Source organism: Drosophila eugracilis, unplaced genomic scaffold, assembly GCF_018153835.1.
Source record: "Drosophila eugracilis isolate 14026-0451.02 unplaced genomic scaffold, ASM1815383v1 contig_340, whole genome shotgun sequence".
Lineage (NCBI taxonomy): Eukaryota > Metazoa > Arthropoda > Insecta > Diptera > Drosophilidae > Drosophila > Drosophila eugracilis.
The window spans coordinates 906028-921566 of NW_024573195.1; the positions used below are offsets into that span (position 1 = coordinate 906028).

General features: G+C 31.9%; 1 protein-coding gene across 7 annotated transcripts in view; it reads left to right on the forward strand.

Annotated features, from left to right (window-relative positions):
• LOC108102339 (calcium-dependent secretion activator) overlaps positions 1-15078 on the forward strand; it is a 29027-nt gene extending 13949 nt beyond the window's left edge. The window contains exons 15-25 of one of the 7 annotated variants that reach the window (XM_017207167.2): positions 272-459; positions 512-801; positions 2549-2661; positions 5418-5624; positions 8160-8316; positions 9179-9320; positions 9609-9776; positions 12970-13279; positions 13340-13720; positions 13987-14123; positions 14178-15078. In XM_017207167.2, the coding sequence (XP_017062656.1) occupies positions 272-459; positions 512-801; positions 2549-2661; positions 5418-5624; positions 8160-8316; positions 9179-9320; positions 9609-9776; positions 12970-13279; positions 13340-13720; positions 13987-14123; positions 14178-14382 (2298 nt within the window). In that variant the 3' untranslated portion in view covers positions 14383-15078. Of the gene's footprint in view, positions 1-271; positions 460-511; positions 802-2548; positions 2662-5417; positions 5625-8159; positions 8317-9178; positions 9321-9608; positions 9777-12969; positions 13280-13339; positions 13721-13986; positions 14124-14177 lie in introns of those variants that run through there. The other 6 variants (XM_017207170.2, XM_017207171.2, XM_017207172.2 and 3 more) reach the window with 6 other exon arrangements.
• The last annotated feature ends 461 nt before the right edge of the window (positions 15079-15539 follow it).

Sequence of the window (15539 nt, forward strand, 5' to 3'; positions counted from 1 at the left end):
ACTATTTACGAAGCTAAGAATAATAGTATTATTAGAACTTAATAAAAAGACAATCTGTAGTTTTTTAGGTCAGAATTTTGTTAGAAGCGGAAGCGTGCGGAAGTTCAAAATGGAAAGAGAAGGCATGCTTCCGACAGTGCTAGCGAGGAAGCTGGAGTCATCTACGCCAAATGTTTTATTTAGTCTCCCTCACTTTTAATTGCACGAGCAAGACACCGATCAATCCCATATCAGTATAAATTTATAATAATAGTGTTTATTTAATTTTCAGGGGTGGTTTAGTCCTGGACAAGTTTTTGTGTTGGACGAATATTGCGCCCGTTACGGGGTGCGGGGATGTTACCGGCATTTATGCTATCTTTCTGACCTACTGGATCGCGCCGAAAAACAACACATGATAGATCCGACGCTTATTCATTATTCCTTTGCATTCTGTGCAAGCCATGTTCATGGAAATCGGTACTTGTGGTATATATTAATAAGCTTTTTAAATTGTAATAAATATTTACAGACCTGATGGAGTAGGTAGCATAACTCATGAGGAAAAGGAAAAGTTTTCGGAAATCAAAGAACGCCTACGCCAGTTGCTGGAGTTTCAAATAACAAATTTTAGGTATTGCTTTCCATTTGGCCGCCCTGAAGGTGCGCTTAAAGCTACACTATCGTTGCTGGAAAGAGTTTTAATGAAAGACATTGTTACCCCGGTTCCACCTGAAGAAGTTCGTCAAATGATTAAAAAAAGCTTAGAGACGGCAGCACTTGTTAATTACACGCGTCTCTCCAATAAGGCTAGAATCGAAGGTAAGAAAATAATGTTTATATAGGAACGAAAAAATTTGTTTAGTTGCTTTTCCACTTAGACACTTCTTTTTCAGATAGACAGATATAAGCCAATAAAAAGTCAAAATGTGTTAATACGAGGTGTGTTCAAAAAGTAAGGTGACTTTTCAAATTTCGCGGGCAACATATTTTCGATTATCGTTTTTTTTGTTTTGTTATATTGGTACACTCTTCCCTAACATCTGTACCAAGTTTCAATGGAACATCCTCTTTTGTTTGGTTGTGAGAGGCGTAAAGTTACAAGTTGTTTTGCGAGCTCGGCGATTTTTTGCTATCGAAAAATATGGATCAAAGGATTTGCATCAAATTTTGTGTAAAAAATAAAATTAAGTGCTCTGAAACACTTGAAATGTTGACAGTGGCATACGGTGAAACTGTTCTGAGTAAAAAAAATGTGTACAAGTGGTACAAACTCTTCCAAGATGGCCGGGAAGATGCCAATGACCAGCCTCGCTCTGGACGCCCAAGCACGTCAACAACTGATGAAAACGTTCAAGCAGTGACGAAAATTTTTTTGGAAAATCGTCGAATCACTATCAGAGAAGTTGCTGAAGATGTCGGTATATCGCTTGGCTCGTGCCATGAAATTTTTTCAAACGTTTTGGGTATGAGTCGTGTGTCAGCGAAGTTTGTTCCGAAATTGCTGAATTTTGAGCAAAAGAACCGTCGCATGAGCATCGCTCAAGAGCTGTTGAATGACGTCAACGACGACCCAGATTTACTCAAAAGGGTCATAACTGGTGACGAATCATGGGTATATGGTTATGATATCGAAACCAAAGCTCAATCGTCCCAATGGAAGAGCCCAGACGAGCCAAGACCGAAAAAAGCAAAAAATCGCCGAGCTCGCAAAACAACTTGTAACTTTACGCCTCTCACAACCAAACAAAAGAGGATGTTCCATTGAAACTTGGTACAGATGTTAGGGAAGAGTGTACCAATATAACAAAACAAAAAAAACGATAATCGAAAATATGTTGCCCGCAAAATTTGAAAAGTCACCTTACTTTTTGAACACACCTCGTATATCTTAAAAAAAATTGTATATGGCGTTAATTAGCTTGATTATTTCAAAACTAATTTAAGACTTTTATCATCATAATTAAAAGTTATCAAACAGTCTTTTAACTAGATATATGTATCAGATTTGCCGCTAATTCCATTTCTTTACGATGTATTTCTAACATAAATGAAGTATAACTTACGTTTGGTATATCTCAAGACAGTCTGAATTTCTGTAGTATCTTTACTCTGGCTGTTCTCTCCGTACAGAATTATTTTTTGGTTGCAGGACGTGAAGAATCATATTGATAGTTTAAATGCAGCATTTCCATTTCCATTTTTGGCTTCTGCCCATGATGTAGCTTCCGAGTGTGGTCCATCTTATGCTCAAGGTCTCTAGGGTGATATTTTTCTTGTTAAAACACAAATCGACTAACAAATTTTTAGTATATTAAATATATTTAAGGAAGAAACTGTTGAATGTTAAAAATTATATATTAAAATTGATTAAAAGGGTTAAGTTGATAACGATTAAAGGAATTATATCAAAAATGGAGCAAGTGCCTTGAAAAATGATCATATAATATAATCGAAGTATGAGTAACAATCCACCGTAAACTTTAAAATCAAAATAGTATTTAAAATTTAATTAGTGCAATTTATATGGAATACATTTTAAATTTAGAGATAACCTACTTATTCACAGAAGACTTGCGAGGTGAAGTTATTGTACCGGCGCCAAAAAAACTTGAGGATTTAATACATTTAGCAGAACTTTGTGTTGATTTATTACAACAAAACGAGGAACATTACGGAGAAGTAAGTGGTGCTATTAATATAAAATTGATTATTTTGCATATGCCTTGTTTTAAAAACTTTTATTTTAAAAATATCTATAGATACGAGGTGTGTTCAAAAAGTAAGGTGACTTTTCAAATTTCTCGGGCAACATATTTTCGATTATCGATTTTTTTGTTTTGTTATATTGGTACACTCTTCCCTAACATCTGTACCAAGTTTCAATGGAACATCCTCTTTTGTTTGGTTGTGAGAGGCGTAAAGTTACAAGTTGTTTTGCGAGCTCGGCGATTTTTTGCTTTTTTCGGTCTTGGCTCGCCTGGGCTCTTCCATTGGGACGATTGGGCTTTGGTTTCGATATCATAACCATATACCCATGATTCGTCACCAGTTATGACCCTTTTGAGTAAATCTGGGTCGTCGTTGACGTCATTCAACAGCTCTTGAGCGATGCTCATGCGACGGTTCTTTTGCTCAAAATTCAGCAATTTCGGAACAAACTTCGCTGACACACGACTCATACCCAAAACGTTTGAAAAATTTCATGGCACGAGCCAAGCGATATACCGACATCTTCAGCAACTTCTCTGATAGTGATTCGACGATTTTCCAAAACAATTTTCGTCACTGCTTGAACGTTTTCATCAGTTGTTGACGTGCTTGGGCGTCCAGAGCGAGGCTGGTCATTGGCATCTTCCCGGCCATCTTGGAAGAGTTTGTACCACTTGTACACATTTTTTTTACTCAGAACAGTTTCACCGTATGCCACTGTCAACATTTCAAGTGTTTCAGAGCACTTAATTTTATTTTTTACACAAAATTTGATGCAAATCCTTTGATCCATATTTTTCGATAGCAAAAAATCGCCGAGCTCGCAAAACAACTTGTAACTTTACGCCTCTCACAACCAAACAAAAGAGGATGTTCCATTGAAACTTGGTACAGATGTTAGGGAAGAGTGTACCAATATAACAAAACAAAAAAATCGATAATCGAAAATATGTTGCCCGAGAAATTTGAAAAGTCACCTTACTTTTTGAACACACCTCGTATATCCAAATTAATATATCTATGTGACCTCTACAAACACAAATAATTTTTTTAATGTCATTTGAAACTACAATATTTTATTTTAATTGTTTTGGAATTTGGGTCGCGTGGTGCGAATATATTACAACGAACTGTGATATATTTTTCTCATTTGTTTCACCAGCTTGTGACTTATATATTACATTAAAACAATGTCAAATTTTTCACATAACATGAACATATTGGTTTATGATTGTTGATTGTGTTTTTAATGTAAATAATTGTATTTTATGTATTCAGTTTTACTAATGAATGACTATTAATAAATGCATATATAAATTTTGTACTATATTTTCTGAAAATTATATATGTTCGATGTTAGTGGCTTTTGCGGAAAAACACACAGTATCCTTTAGAAAACTAGAAAACTTTAAGAACTATCTGTTTAACTTGAAAACTGTAAAAATTTAATAGGGATTCTCCGAAAACCACAAAATTTTGTTAAGAATAATCATACGAATGGAGTGTATGTTTAAGCCAAACATGTTATTATTTAACATAGATAAGTCAATATTATAATAATGCAAATTGTATTTTGTTTTACCATTTTATTAAAGCTTACATGTGATAGGGATAGGGATATTTATTAAGTGGTTTTCATTTAATTAAATAATAAGGTATTTAAAAAGGTAGCAAGTGTATTGGTAGAGACGGTGTCCAAAATATCCGTCTAAAAATTTGAATTATTTTTGATGGCAGGACACGTAGTAACTGAGCGCACCAAGAGAAATTTACACAAAAAAAGATACTACTGATTTTGTGGTCGGACTGATTATTGAATTAATTAATTAAGTCAGCATTTATAGTTAATACCAAGACTATGCAGTCCCTTGGTTTTGTATGTATGAATCAAATTGCTGTTTAAGGTTGTACAATCTGCACCAAGAGAAATTGCAATTACGACTGTTTATATACACAAAAAAGAAAAAACAGATTTTGTGGTCCGACTAATTACTGAATTAACTGATTATGTTGCTAATACAGAAAGGTACCTAAGAAAGTCAGCCTATATAGTTAATTCCAAGTATATGAGGTCCCTTGGTTTTGTATGTATGAATCAAATTGCTGTTTAAGGTTGTACAATCTGTATGTCCAAATCTAGCTCTTATTGTTCCTTAGCAGCTTATTACTCCAATCTCAATACAGACATAGCAGGTCATAGCTTACGTAATTACGTACGCACTAGTTAAGAAGCGTGAAAAAAGAAATAAGGAACTTTGATTATCTACAGATATTTATTATGATTGATACAGCTTGGGAGCTTTTAAATAGTGTGAATTTGACCCTATAATAATATTTTTTTCAAATATTACAAGCATTGTATTTACTTAACCTGTTTAACACATGCATAATTTATTTAGGCGCGGAAAAATGATAAAAATGGATAACAATAAAATACGCACGGATGATGGTGTTGTAACATGCCTTCTTGGCAATTTTATCCGTAATAAAACAGGTTACGTACGCACTAATTAAGAAACCTGAAAAAATAAATTAGGAACTTCGAATATTTATATATATTTATTATTAAAGATAATGCATTTTAAGTTTTATGAAAGATACGTTTTGAGAGTTTTAGAATAGTGAGAATTTTACACTGTACAAGTATATCTGAGTTTATTTATTTATAATATTACAAGAATTTTAAGTACTTACACCTATTTTACACATATGCCCAATTTATTTAGCTGCGCAAACATGATAAAAAGGATAAAATTGATATACGAACTGAAGATGGTGTTGTAACAGGAGGCCAATATGTAAGCGAAGTTGAGTTAAGCGCTAGTACTGGACTAATTAACGAACCTGAACTGGCCACTGCATCATCAACTGGTGGATCGACATTCCGTTACTGTATGCCGACACATGCAGTATATACCTCGCCAGTACCAACGGCATGTATCGTTGACAACCGTAGGCTTTAAAAATTAGACTTGGCAATTACTCAGCAACAGGATATTTAAATTTTATTATTGGTTTTGCACTTTTCGTGGATTCACTAAAATCAGACCAGACCTGAGAGTGTGCCATTTTTCCATTTTTGCTAAGACTACAGTCATAAAAATGCGCCTAAAATTTTAAAAGAAACTCAATATTTCAATATCAATCTGGAAAAACAATATACCGGATCGTTTAAAATTAGAAATTGTTAAAGAAGGAACCTGTTGTTATGAAGTATATGCATTTCTGATCAGAGTCACTGGGCTTGTCAATACTGCAGGTTGAACCATTTCAAGCTCACCAGAACCCAAAAACTGATAGTCAACACAATACGCTTATATTTCTTTCTGTTCATTTACTATACAAGTTGGCAATTCATTTAAACCCACAAAAAAATTGTCTTTTAAAATTAATTGAGGTAGAAAGGTTTATACTTCACACCGTAGCAAAATGTATAATCACTATTCTTTATAACGGATTAAAAAGTTATACAGCACGGAAATTGAATGACCACTTTTCTTAACTGTATAATGTTTTGTGTATAACATTTAAAAAAATTAACAAAACGTGTAAAAAAATGTTGAGTAATATTGTCAAGAATCTTACAAAGGTGTATTATTTTTATATTATAATATCCCTAAAGCATGTAAACAAAATTTCTCATGTTCGCTCATTTGCATATCATGGAAAATGTAGACCTATTTAAATAATATCCAAATATAAATATGCAAATATACTGTCATATAGCTGGATATGCCGAAATTAACTCAGGTGCTTATGCTGATACTCGTTTTGGTCGAAAATAAGTTCTTTTAAATAAACACTCATCTTAATGAGTAAATTATACATTTGAACCAGAGAACGGCACCTGAATCACACTCATACATTTCGAGTGTTTGTCGCACTCATGAACAGCAAGAAAAGAGCACACCCAAGTGCACAGATCGCTTTGTGTGTTTTAAGTGTTTGCGTTTTTGTCAGCCACTGAATTCTATGCACATGATTCTAATGCACAGACACCCGACACACTCATAGCAAATGAAGGGAGTGTCTGAGATACCCATGTTTTTGGGAAAAGTGAGTCGGGTGTCTTGAAATGATTCGAGTGTCTTCAAATGATTCGAGTGTTTCGGGTGTCTGCATTGCATGAGCAGGTCATTGAGGGTTGACCGAATAATTTCACATGAAAGGAAGGTAGGAAATCCCAATAATGGTCCCTTAAAAAATGCCAAATATTTTAGGATTTTCCGTGTCAGGTCATTTACCTGCTATTCACAGTGCAATTGACTTATGATCTGTATTCTTATACGCATGTGCAAAAAACGGGAATACATTGATGGCTTGATGACGACACGGAAAATCCTAAAATATTGATGCAATGTAAGTTTTTTTTTGGGTTTTTTAAGACTTTGTCATTGAAGACTAATCACTTGTAATGATTATAAACTCTTATTTTTTAATATTAGTTACTGAAGACGGCAATAATTTTTATTATTACAAATATACTTTTCTAAGATTAAAATTAATCCAAACGAAAACAAATTATTTTGCGATTTTTAAGGGGCATATTTATGTTAAATTATTGGGATTTCCTTCCTTCCTTTCATGTAAAATTATTCGGTCAACCCTCAATGACCTGCTCATGCAATACAGCTGAAGACACCCGAAACACTCAGATCAGTTGAAGACACCAGAAACACTCGAATCATTTCAAGACACCCGACTCACTTTTCCCAAAAACATGGATGTCTCAGACACTCCCTTCATTTGCTATGAGTGTGTCGGGTGTCAGTTCAAAAGAGTACTGGGTGCGCAAGTGCATATTCGAAATGAGCTGCGCAAGACACACACCCTTATTTTAGGGTGCCGATCACACTCTGAGTGCCGAAAAGGCACTCATGATTCGAGTGCACTCATTGTCTGGGTGTACCCTTGCCGTTCTCTTATTTGAACATTATAATCTTACCCAATGGCTAAAATTATATTCTAAAGGTTGATTGCCAAAAACCATTTTTGAAAAGTTTTTATGAAAATATATTAATATAGCATGCAAAATTAAAAATCTTTTTAACTTCTGTTTAAAGATTTAAAAATCTGTTGAAAGTAGTCTAACACTTACTGTTTTGATATTTATGGCCTATTTTAATTCAGTTCATATTAATTTGTTTTATTTAGAGTGTTTTTTCTTCTTAGACTAAAAGATGTCGAAAAAATAATATATATTTATTTAAAGTTTGCTTACACTTTTCTAATGAAGATCTAGAACCTTGCCTTTGTAACGTTTTTATTACATATAAACAAACAAAGTAAATATCACCATGATCTGCTAAAACACTTTTGTGTACACACATACATATTAGTCTATATATTTGTAATATTTTCTTTTAAAAATAGTGCACTTTAAAAATATTGCCTGAAATTTGGTTATAGACTATAAATATTTGTTTATTTTTAAATTAATCAATAATATGTATTCATTTTTTCTCCAGGCCTTTGCATGGTTTAGTGACTTGCTGGTTGAACACGCGGAGATATTTTGGTCCCTTTTTGCAGTTGATATGGATAGAGTCTTATCAGAGCAGGCTCCTGATACATGGGATTCTTTTCCATTGTTTCAAATTTTAAATGATTATTTAAGAGCTGATGGTGAGTGAACATTGCAAAATTTATTGAGTGAAACCGCCTTAAATTTTTTAGCTATTATTTTTTTTTTAAATAATCAAAGAAATTAGTTTTAATACAAACCTGTTAATTATGCGATCTTTTGCCGCTCATCAACTTATCAAAAATTAGTACGCAAATATTAAAGGAATGTTAATTTCCAGTTTTATCAGTTAGATGATGCCATTGCTTTGTTTGATGTTTCAAAAATGTTTAATTTTATGTCTTATATTTATTTTTTTTTAATTTCTTTATATTTAATAACTTTGTACCTCTTGTAAATACATTTTAATATTCTTGACAAGAATCTTTAAAATGGTATAACATCTTTTTAGGCTGTAACCGTTACTCTTAAAATGTATATATATTCTTAATCAGTTTGTCCGTCCGTATGTCTGTATGAACGATGAGATCTTAGAAACCATAATAGCAATAAAATAATTTTAATTCTACATATTGTAGAAATGCTAGAGCAGCTCAGGGTAGTTTCATCATCCGGTGACCTCTCTCTTCTAACACCAACAAAAAAGTTGCGTCTATAACATTAGGGTTTATATTTGACCTTATATACACATATATTTTTTGTCAATACCAATCATCAAACCAAATATTTTAAAAAACGAAATATTTTGTTTAGTAAATTATTAGAAATATGGATTACAACGTCTCACATGGGCAAACAGGTTTTAAGTGATTCTGGCAATAAGGGCTAGTAAAGTAGTACACGGCGTCAATTTGTGCTAACAAATTTAATACCCTAGTAGGCCTAATATATAAATAACTATTTTTCCTTTTTAATTTCTTTGTCGTATGCCGGACAAGATTTTATAAAATGACTTTTTTTTAGATAATTTGCGCAATGGACGCTTTCATCAGCATCTTCGCGACACTTTTGCACCATTAGTGGTGCGCTACGTGGATTTAATGGAATCATCAATAGCTCAGTCAATACATAAGGGATTTGAAAAAGAGCGCTGGGAAAGCAAAGGGTAAAGAGATTTTTTTTTTTTAATTTTCATTTAAATGTAAATGATACATTTTATCGATAATATATGCACATATTGCAAACATTCATAGAACTATTCTAATTGAATTGGCCAAAAACTATTTCAAAATTTTATAAAACAAATCAATTGGTCGGATTCGACGATATTAAGTTGGAAGTCAGTCTGGCAAGGTCACACATACGTACATATATTAAAAGAGGTCAAATTATATATTCTGCATTAAACGCAGTGTTTATGTTGTATTTATATTCTTATTCTATAAAACTTCAGGATTAACGCTGCTTTGAACCCTGCAGCATTAAACAATGCTGCCCAGGCGCTCAATACAGCAGCTCTCAACCCATCAATGCTACTCAGCGGTAAAAAAGATCAAGTAAATTTTTATGTGCCGAAGTTACCAAAGCAATCAAATTCAACAGCGGCCTGCGACGATATGAGGTTTTTAAATAAAAAGTCATCATATATAAAAGTAGATTTTACCATTGTCTGCATTTGGTTTTGCATTTTCTGTTCTGCCAAATATTACGCATTGCCGATTGTTCAAATTTCCAGCATTTAAATGCATTTCTCAAGATATAAAATATAAGCCAGTATATCATTCTTAGATTACCTATTAAGTTAAAATAAAATATTACTCTTAATATATATAATTTACTAGCTTTGTTCAGTTTATTGCAAAAAAGGTATAGGTAAAGAGGTTTTTTTAGCTTACAAATTCTATATGTATACAAATGGGAAAATATATTTAGAAAACGTTAATGCACTAAAAAATTGTGTTTGTAAGAGAAAGGATAAGATTGCTAATATTCTGCATTATAAATCAAATTAAAATATATTATAAAATTATTATTAACAAGTTCTGCTGTAAATTATCTCAATTTATCTTCATGGAAAATTGTTTGTTTTCGTTTTATTCTGGACTAATTACTTAGCAACCCGTGACATTAATCGACATATTAAAAAGCGTTTTTTGTTATTGCTATCAGATTATAATAAATCAAACAGGAATTCCGCTGTGCGGCAACAGGGTCAGTTTTTATTCCAAGCAATTAGGAATTAGTTATATGTTAAATAATGTAAAGTTACTTTTTAAACCAAATTATAAAACTATTGTTTTTTTTTTATAAATTATACAAAATGCTTTTTATGATAATGTTTTATATATAGATATAGGATAATATTCTATAACACCCATATTGAGCTGAAACAATGAACAAACATTATTGCCAATGCAGCTAAAAATTATAATGCCTCGTTCATCACAACGTATACAAACCCAATCAAATTTTAATTTTTTTTTTAATTATCTTTAAAAATATTAGTAAATTTAGGAGTATATTTTATACAATTTTAGAAACTGCTTATTTAATATCGTTTAGGGAACCATTCACTTGTCTCGACATTTGGGTAAATCCATTTTAGCGATTTTTGCAATGTCTGTATTCAGAGAAATCGAATATTACGTTTTGACATCATGGTGATCTGTCAGCGACTAGCTAATGTCTCTAATTAGTAAACAATAATTCTGTCAACTTACACATATAAGGCTTGACAAAATTAACAACTACATATATACAAAATGATTTTTTGTTCATGCCCAGTATTTTTGATCGAATTTGAGTCATTTTCGACTCTCCTAGAAAATTAAAATGAGCATAAGTGCGCTCGAAATAGATACTGTGTTCGGGAGAAAATTGAACCCTAGCCACGACACTTCCTAAAGAGTCGTATTCGACTGCTCAGGAAGAGTTGTTTTCGACTCATTTTCCTCGCAAGAAGGGAGTCTTTTTCAAGTCATATTTTAATCGAAACTCGCCCGTTTTCGACTCATTTTCCTCGTAAGAGGCGAGTCTTTTTCGAGTCATATAAGAATCGAAAATAAGTGAAATATTCAATAATATTTTGTTCTGGTATTTTTTATTTATTATATATATATGATATGTGTATCAAATAGCAACTAAACTAAATCACGCGCGGTTAAGCTACAAGTTCTCTCACCGAATGTTAATGCAAAGCAAAAAATAATCTCATTTCAATCATCTGGATGCTTGCTTTACAATTTTGGTTTTGCTATTTTATATATCGTATTTGCAGATCATTTACGACTCATTTTCGAGTCATTTTCTAGTCGCGCGTAAAAGGAATCTTTTTTTAATCATTTCAACGACTCGAAGAAGACTCGTCAAGCTGATAAATCCAAAAACGATCTTCCAATTGCTTGCTGGGTGAGGATGTTGTGCCTACCAGATATATTAATTTACATTCATAGAAAGATGTTACACAAGATACTCATAGGACATTAAAGTTAAATCAATTCGCTGAAAAGTATGGAACATGTAGAGAAAAGTGTATACGACTCTTAAAAGTACATATATGTAAATATTCTTGATCAGGATAAGTAGCCGAATCGATGTAGTCATGTCCGTCTTTCCGTATAAACCGCGATAAACTATACGCCTAAAAAGTTGGGAGTAAGATTATTTCAGCAACTGGCCACGTCGACCCTAAACTTTAATTAAAATGTTAAAAAATTGGTTTTTATTCGAATTTTTTTTCAATTCCTCTCGATAGACAAAAGTTTTTAATTTTCAAGTTATTAATAGTTCCTCAGTGACAAATGATAAATTTAATTCGGGCACAACATTTTATGAAATAAACAAGAAAAATATACATCATATATGGTTAAAACAAAGTAAACATTATTTACGCCGGACCTTTTAGGTCTAAGTAAAAAATCTCTGCATATGTTTGACCTGCAATGCGACCATAAATGTGACGTGTAGGAGAACTATAGTTTTATCGAGTTCAAAATATAATATTGTAGGATTTTAAAATTTTCTCAGAAATGAAACAATTTAAACTTTTAACTTTTGGACTATATTATTAATAACATTAACAATAAAAAAAGGATGTAGCCAAAACGTATAATATTAAGGTTAAATTTTTCTATTTATTTGAAATACATTTTTGTGCCGATACCTATCGATTAACCGAAACTTTAAAATCGAAACAATATTTACAATTTGTTAGCTATATAAGGTTTTAGGGCCTTACCGGAGCAGTGACGTTACCGTCTGCTTATACGCATGCTTTATATGGTTCTAACCACGGACGGTCCGTTTTTAAAGAATCCATTTTTCGAACAACAAAATTTAAAATTTGTTTAAAGATCAACGAGATTCTGATTGACATTGTTTTATTTACTTTATATGATAATACAGCTTGATTTATTCAGTCAGTTTTAATAAGTGGAAAATATACATTTTGGTGCATATAAAATCAATTAAACAGAATGCATAAATAAATGCTTATAGTGGTAGCATGCTTTTTAATATTTATATTTTTCTATTAAATTTGAGAATAGCACTTTAGGCCTAAATAGTAGAAGTTACAATTAAAATCCAATTAAATTTCAATTAATAAATTGAGTTAGCCGAATAGTTTGTACCATCGAAACAGTGTTTAATGTTGTGTTAAGTGCTGAGTATAAACAGACTATAAACTCCATTGATCTGTTTATTTATTTAGGAATGCTTTTTTATTTCACTTTATAAATAGGTCTTATTAAAAGTTGTTACCAAAAAGTCTAACTTATTTAAATTTATTTTAAATTTCGCATTTTTATGCATAGAAATGGGTGTGCTACTTCTGAGGATTTATTTTGGAAACTAGATGCTTTACAGTCTTTTATAAGAGACCTACACTGGCCAGATGCGGAGTTTCGACAACATTTAGAACAGCGACTAAAAATGATGGCCGTCGATATGATAGAACAATGCATACAAAGAACTGATTCGTCTTTTCAGTCATGGCTGAAAAAAAACATTGCCTTTATATCCACTGATTATATTCTACCTTCTGAAATGTGCGCTATGGTCAATGTGATATTAGATGCTAAAAATCAAAGCTTTAAATTGACCACTATCGATGGCATTGATTTGGTAAGTTATTTAATTTTGTTTTATTACAAATTTACTTTTAATTACTTTTTTTATTTTTAGTATAAATTTCATGCAAAAATTGACGATCAAATTGACAAAGCGAATGTAGCTATGACACAAGGTCTAAGCAGTAAACTTATGTCAGTGCTAGAGTCGACTTTGTCAAAGCTAGCACGTTACGATGAAGGTAGCTTAATCGGCTCGATTCTTAGTTTTACAAATGTTTCGAGCTCAGGAAAGGATCTTGGACAAGGATATGTAAATTTCTTTAGGAATAATATGGATCAAGTACGAGGAAAGATTGGTGACGATTTATGGACCCTGAATTTTTTTGAGCAGTGGTATTCGCAGCAGATAAATATGCTATGTAATTGGCTGTCGGAACGTTTGGATCACGCTCTACACTATGCTCAAGTTTCGTCTATTTCTCATATAACTAAGGTAATACAAAAGAAGTTATTGGGTTTTATGGCATGTTTTGTAATAAGTGTTTTGGCTGTTCCCGGTCCTACCCCAATGTAATTTATTATTTAAATATAAAGTAATTTGTAATATAAATTAAAACTTATCAGAATATATGAAAGGCTGCACAGGAATGGTGTAACTTCATAAATTTAATGAAGTCTGTTAAATCAATAATACAAAAAAATAAAAATTTTGTGTCGCTCAAAACATCGCATCTATATTCTCTATTTCTTTTAATTTAGAAAATATATTCCGACTTTGAACTACAAGGGGTATTGGAAGATAAATTGAACTCCAAAGCATATCAGGCAGTCGCGCAGCGCATGGCAACTGAGGAAGCAACATGTGCTTTAACAATGCCTGACGTTAGCGAAGATGAGTATGTTGTTTTGTGCATTATATGGAACCTCTATAAATATAAAATGTCTTACAGGCCCTGCGATGATATTCGAGAAGGAGAGGAGGAAGATAATGGTGACGAATCTACCTCTAACTTACCAAGGGGCTTACCTAAACCAAAAGTGGCCGCCGCGCAAGCTGCTGCTGTTACCAATGTAGTGGCCGGACGTGTGGGGAACTTACTGGGCAAAGGTATTGGCGGCCTTAGTTCAAAGTTAGGAAGTGGAAGTTGGTTTTAGAAGCTGGTAGTATTTTTTATACTTTTGGAAATCAAAGTTTTAATTTACTTAATTTCTCCCAATTTTTTTTAAATAAATTTATTGTATATTTCTTAAATATTTAAGATGCCAATATTGATATACACGTAAACAGCTTCTAAAAGGACCTCAAACCCTTTGTCAATAAGTTTTAAACCAAAAGTTAAATTATTTAGCTACTTTATTATAGGAAACCCATTACTATTAATTCAGCTTCTTTAGGGTTATATAAAGGTACAATATCCACCCTATTTCTTCTTTATTAAAAATAACGTATAAAATCAACTTATTCTGAACAAATCATAAATATTTATATGTTATTTTTAAATATTTCGATAATACTTGCTTCTCATAACTGAAAATAAAGTTGTTACCTGACAAAACTTGCTTTCTCTATAAAATTCAATATATTATCTAAAGTTGTCCTATCTGAACACATCATTTTGGCTTATCAGATGGTTGAAAAACTCCCGCTAATGGTCAATATGTAACTTTCAAGTAAAGTTGGGATTGGTCTTTAAAGATTTAATAGAAAGGTAATTGTTTCATTTGTTGGCTCAACCACAATGACTATCCCCAATAATTCTGAAATTAACACTTTCTTTACAGTCAGAATATTAAATTGCTGAGTTACTACCTGTTAATAGATATATGAATAAAACTGCATATTTGCTTTTACATGTTTTGGCTATTTAATGTTTTTACAGGAATAAAAATTAACATTTATAATATTTCATAATAACAAAATTTATTTAAAAGTAATTAAGAAACATATAAAATTTGCTCTGTCGAACTTCTGCTTAGAGCCACGACTGAAGTAAACTTCTATTTCTTACATCGTTATACATTGTTATAAAAACATTTGTATGTCATATGTTTAATTTAAAATTAAAATTTACTTTAATTCATACATCCATAATTATCTATTTTTATAAAAGCTTACTTATTTAAAAACAGTTACTTAGTTCCTTATTTTTATTCTTATATTTCAGCATCTAATATTGCTAACAAACTGTCTGCTTATATTAGAGTTTGTATTCTTGTGCGACAGTGTTAAATATATTTTTATCATCTTTTGAGTTACCGAAATCAAAATATTTTTATCACCGTCAGTTATAAAATTGGCTTTACATAGTTTT